At 37.5% G+C, this 6,000-nt stretch overlaps 1 protein-coding gene across 2 annotated transcripts; it reads right to left on the reverse strand.

Moving 5' to 3' along the window:
• Window positions 1-2,623: 2,623 nt before the first annotated feature.
• On the reverse strand, window positions 2,624-5,769 carry LOC129290382 (probably inactive leucine-rich repeat receptor-like protein kinase At5g48380). Of its 2 annotated transcripts, none has more exons than XM_054927140.1 (3): window positions 5,635-5,769; window positions 4,288-5,238; window positions 2,624-3,873 (listed from the first exon to the last, which is right to left on the reverse strand). In XM_054927140.1, exons 2-3 carry the CDS (start codon window positions 5,113-5,115, stop codon window positions 2,866-2,868), a joined length of 1,836 nt encoding a protein of 611 aa, XP_054783115.1. In that variant the 5' UTR covers window positions 5,116-5,238; window positions 5,635-5,769; the 3' UTR covers window positions 2,624-2,865. The 2 variants fall into 2 exon arrangements, with proteins under 2 accessions (XP_054783115.1, XP_054783114.1); XM_054927139.1 differs by having other exon boundaries at window positions 5,631-5,767.
• Window positions 5,770-6,000: the final 231 nt, after the last annotated feature.

A 6,000-nucleotide genomic window follows, 5' to 3' on the forward strand; every position in this document is an offset into this window, starting at 1 on the left:
TGATTGTAAGTGGATTTGAAGCGGTTAGAGAAAGAGAATCCTTTACTGAAGTACGCAATAGGGTGGTTGTTTTGCATAAGTACAGCACCAATTCCTTCTGTAGATGCATCACATTCAACTATAAATTATGCTTTAAAATTGGGCCACTGTAGGATGGTTGCCATCATCAATGCTTGTTTAAGATGATCAAAGGTCGTCTGAGCTGGTTCAAAGCATAAGAAGGCATCCTTCTTAGTTAAGTCAGTGAGAGGACGAGCAATAATCCCAAAATTCTTCACAAAACACCAATAATATCTTGCCAAGCCTAAAAATCCACGTAATTCCTTCACATTTTTGGAGTAAGCCATTCACGTACTGCTTCCACCTTTTCCGCCTCAACTTCAACTCCCTGGGCAAAAAAAATATGCCCTAAGAAGGGAACTCGTGGTCTCCCAAGAAAGCATTTTTTTAAATTAACACAGAACCAACTTTCCTATAGGGTCTGCAAGACAATACGCAGGTGGTCTTGGTGCTGCTGGAAAGAGGAAGTGTATATCAAAATATCATCAAAGAAGATCAAGACAAACTTTTGCAAATAGGGGAGAAATAAATCGTTCATAGCTGCTTGAAAAGTGGCTGGTGCATTAGTTAAGTCGAAAGGTATGATTATGAACTCATAGTATCCCACATTTCAATTGGCTTGCACCATATTAAGAGATGCTAGCCACTCAATGCCCAGTACTAGATCTACCCCTCCCAATGAAAATGGGAAAAAATCTTCTTTAACAGTCAGCTCTGTGAGGTTAACTCCCACATCTTTACATACTCAGTTGCAGCGTACAATATTACTATCTCCAAGTTGGACTCCAAATGTAGAAATATAATGAGTGGGAAGACATAATTCTTGCACCAACAAGTCTGATATAAAATTATGAGTGGACCCACTATCTATAAGTAACAAGACTTCTTTTGTGAGTAGTGTCCCTTTATGTTTTATTGCTGCCCTGTGTTGCTACCTAAAATAGCATTTAATGAAATTTCTGCCCCCTCTACTGTAATATTATTGGGTTCATGATCTTCAAAAGGGGGAACAACTTCATCTCCTTCTTCTATGATTTCCATGAGAGAAAGTGAACCCCAACAGCAGTGCCCAGGCCGAAACACGTCTCCACAACAAAAACACAACCCCTTATCTCTCCATCTCTGCTGTTCAACATCCAGGGCCGAATTTCTGGTTGATGCCGAACTCGCTGGTCTGCTTCCCATCGGCATTGAGGTAAGCAATCTCTGCGAAGATGACGAGAATGAGAGATCTGAAGTTCTCTGATCACGTGCGCGAGGTGTAGTATGGAAACGGGTTTAGGTCTAGGTCGAGTTGGCTTTGCTTTTGCTGACACCCACTTTATTTTCAATTTCTAGTGCTATACTCACTACTTAGTAGACCAATCTAGGCTTATGGATGCATACGTCTGATCTCAACTCCTTCAATCCATTCATGAAGACGCCAAGCAAGCAATGCTCCGGCCAGTTCTTCACTCACGCTGATCGTTTTGCAAACTCTGTGTGGTAATCCTATACTGACTCGTCTTGCTTAATGCTATAGAGAAACTCGTCTGGATTTTGGTATTCGAGGGGCCCAAAATTCTCCTAAAATTCTGCCACGAGTTCATCCCAGTAATGGATTGTTTTTTCATGGCTAATCCAAGCAAAAAGATCCAATGCATCACCCTCTAATGATAATGATGCCACATCCACCTTCTCTTCCTCAGGTGTGTTATAGTATTTAAAATACTTTTCAGCCTTTAAAATCCAACCTCATGGATCACCTCCATTAAATTTTGGAAATTCAATTTTAGTGCGATGAAATTTGGTGTGTCTGCAATTTTATTGCTCGTCTTCGCTCTCTTCATCTTCATAAGAGTGTCTGCAGTGTGAATCTCTCAGTTTCTTGATTGTTGAGGTTTCAAGAGCCTCTACCTTTTCTTTTAATAAATCGAGAGTTTCAAGTTTTCGAGCAATTGCAACTAATTGGTCTGACATGAGTAAATTCAAATTTTTTGAGTTGTTGTTGGACGAGTTGTCTGACGGATTGGTTTCTTGACCACTACGTGTGGTAACCATGGCTCTGATGCCAAATTGATAGGTGCTCACGTTAGTAAAATGAAATAAGAGAAATAAATCTATTAAGATGGTATAAAACAAAAATCTCGTTCTAAACTTCTCTTAATAGCCACACTCAAGAGAATCTCTAAAGGGTTTAGAAGACTGTTTTATTGATGATGATATGCTAGCTTCAAGGTTGTTAGTCATATTTATAATGCTAAATACACTCTAAAATAAAATCTAGATAACTATCTAAGATAATGAATAAAATCTAGATAACTAAATAAAATCTCCTAAAATCTAAAATACTGAATAATAGATAAAATATTGAATCTCAATAAAATCTAAAGAATTAAATAGAATATAAAGAAATATTTAAAAACTAAATAAAATACTAAATCAAATGAAATTAATCCTAATTTATCTTTTGCTGCTTCCTTCTTGAATAAGTCTAAATTTTATCTAGAATCTTATCAAAGGCAATCAAACGATCTAGCAACTAAAATACTCTTCCGATTTTTTTTTTTTTTTGGTAAACCAGTTAAGAAAAAGATCTGCACTGTAAACCAGATCATTCTACGATAATATCAATACATAACTCACCTATATCCATTGAGAGTCCGTGCGTGATTATATTATATTGGTGTTTCAATACCAGCTAGATCTAGGTAATTTAAATTGTCTACTGCATTAAAATATATTTTAAGAGCATGAAGAAAGAGATAATTACTTATTAAATTGATTACATATTTCCCTATATGCAAATATCTCTTACCTTTTCAACTATTTTTCTTCTCGTGCGACAATAAGTTCCTCGAAATTGGCAGCATCGCCAGGATCAGTAGGTACCAAAATGTCATCATCAGCTGTGAAATTGTATCTGCTCGCAATTGCTCTAAGAAGTTGGTACACTTCAAACATAGTGGGCCTTTCCTTTGGAATTGGTGAAACGCAGTTGCATGCAACCTTGAGAAATTGGAAAATCTCATCATTAACACCCTTCCCAAGTAATGATTCATCAATAGCATCCTGGAGTTCAGATTTGCTTGAGAGCTGTGAAATCCACTCCACCAAATTTCCTTTGAATGTTTCAGGAGCTTTAGCCACATGGGTAGGCCTCTCACCTGTCACCAACTCAAGAAGCACAGTACCAAAGCTATAGACATCTCCCTTGGGCGTAGCCACCAGAGTTCTTGTATATTCAGGAGCAACATAACCAAGATCTCCAAACTCCCCATTTATAAAAGTACTCAAATGTGTGTCGATTGGATTCATCAATCTAGCAAGGCCAAAATCAGAAATTTTCGGCTCAAAATCTGCATCCAACAAGATGCATTTAGAGCTTATGTTTCGGTGAATAATGCGAGGATTGCAGCTATGATGAAGCCATGCTAATCCTTTGGCTGCCCCAATAGCAATTTTTAGCCTTAAAGACCACTCCATGGTACTTCCACCAGTAGCAGGATGTAGCTGATCGTGAAGGCTTCCATTTTCCATATATTTATACACCAAAAGCCTCTCCTGCTTGGCCACACAAAATCCTAAAAGGGAAACCAAGTTACGATGTCTAACAGTCCCCAATGTAGTCATTTCAGACGCAAATTCCTTTTCTGAGTATTGAGATTCCTGCAACCTTTTAACCATGAGCCATGTGCCCCCATCATCAAGGACAGCTTTGTACATAGTCCCTGTTCTTCCTGAACCAATGATATTGCTTTTACTGAAGTTGTTAGTTGCTTTCATGAGATCACTCAATTTCATTTTTGAAACTGACTTTTCAAACATAGAAACCTGATGTTCAATTCAGAACAGCTAAGCATAACATCATCCAAAAAGCTGCAATGTATATAAAACTACATAAACTGTGTTTCCTGTTTCAAAAAATATAAAATATTAAAAAATGATTTTAATAGCCTTTTTTTTTATCACACTCTGTTGATGTATCATTTAAAAATAGTATACTCCATTGATGCATCATTTAAAAAAGAAATTTGTTGTTGATGGAAACAACAGATTCAGAATAAAACTCATGTATAAGAAAATGCTTTAATAAAAAAAAAATTTAAGAAACTAATTTCTGTCAGATATGCTTTCAACACCACAGTGATTTTATTTTCAATAGTATAAATGAAGACAACAAGAAAAATCAATATCTCCTCCTGGTGCAATCATATGTAATATTTTAGATGCATTAATATAACTTGCCTTTATTCCTTTCGTTCCCTTTAGGCTTCTTGCCCATTTATTTCCTTCAGGATCCTCCTCCTTCTTCACAGAGACTCGGCGGACAAAGAAGAATGCCACAATACCCAATGCTAGTGCTGCAACAGTTACCCCACCAACAGCAGCACCAGCTATAATTGCAGTGTTAGCCTTCTTACCCTGACATGGATCCAAGGGAGCCCCACAGAGTCCTGAATTATTTGAATAACTATCTGCCGCAATTTTGCTTCCAAAAGATGGAACTGGCCCCGTCAAAAAATTATTTGTGACAGTAAAAGTCTTAAGCCGTTCGAGCTGGGCAAGTTGTGGGGGAATTTGACCAGTTAGTCGATTTTGATCAAGTTTAAGGGTATTAAGATAGGAACAATTTGCAAGGCCCACAGGGATCTCTCCTGAAAAGTCATTTGATGAGAGGTCCAGGGTTACCACAAATTTAAGAAGTTTATAAATATCAGCTGGAATGGTTCCCGAGAGTTTGTTGATCGAAAGATCTAATCCAGTTAAGCTTGTGCAATTTTGTATGGCATGAGGAAATTGACCCTTGAGTCCCATATTCGACAGCTTGAGGTTTAAGACTTTGTTCTCATCGTCGTGCCAACAATCAACCCCAGTAAAGTGACAGATAAATCCTTCTGTTTTATTATTGAAATTCCAGGAAGTCTTCAAAGTATTATAAGGGTCTTCAAGTGAATCTTGTATACTTTTCAAGCAGAAAATATCAGTATCAGTCCCATTGGTCATGCTACAACCAAGCAGCAGCAAGATACTTATAACAAAATGAGCTCTGAAAAATCTGCTACTCAGAACCATCTCTTTTGAGATCCCAAACAAGACAAAAAGAAATAATCCAGACACCTCAGTCAGGCCGATTGGAATTCACAGGCCAGAACACAGACTACATAATCCACACTATAATCCTTCATAGATCACTCCCTGAGACAAATTGAAAATAAAGCAAACAAAAGAAGCCCAATTCAGCATTTCACAGACACGCAGATCATATGAAAAGAGGGGGAAAAAAACTAAAACCCTAAGAAAACCAGTGAAATTTGACTTTGACACCAATCAATACACGCATAAAAGAATCCGGTTACGAATCACACGAATTTAACAAAATTATCCAAATATGTTGCAGCTTTTTGGAGAATTCGACTCAGGAAAACCTATAAAGCTTACACATCTCTTAAAATAAAGTGGGTGCATAACTCTGAACAGAAGAAAAGGGAAAGCATTCTGAATTGAATAAAAGAAAAATTGGAATAATCAAAGGCAAAATCGTGGCACAAATTAAAGAAACAAATAAAGCAATTGAGGAGATGAGTTACCAACACGATTTCGCAAATGGTCGTGTGAGAAGAATCCGTAGAAATTGAGAGCAGAAACGCACTTCACCGGGCCAGACAAGGAAGGTGACGAATTTCCAAGCTCAGGGGAGACTACACTGTCCTCACGCGCATGCTTTTCTGAAGTGCTTGACTAGATGACCAGCTTTGGTGGAAATAATGGGCAAAGTGGGCCCAAAAGGAAAAAAAAACAATAACAAAGGAAATCCACCCTTTAAGCTGATCAGACAACTGGCTATTTTTTTTTTTTTTTGGGCTAATAATTCAATTTTTTATATATTATATTACTAAACCTTCGACAAGTCACCCTCAAGGGATATCAACCAGGTCAACCAACAGGGCCCAGTCATCA

This window comes from Prosopis cineraria, unplaced genomic scaffold, assembly GCF_029017545.1.
Source record: "Prosopis cineraria cultivar Desert tree isolate PC_DT_omini unplaced genomic scaffold, ASM2901754v1 PC13, whole genome shotgun sequence".
Taxonomy (NCBI): domain Eukaryota; kingdom Viridiplantae; phylum Streptophyta; class Magnoliopsida; order Fabales; family Fabaceae; genus Prosopis; species Prosopis cineraria.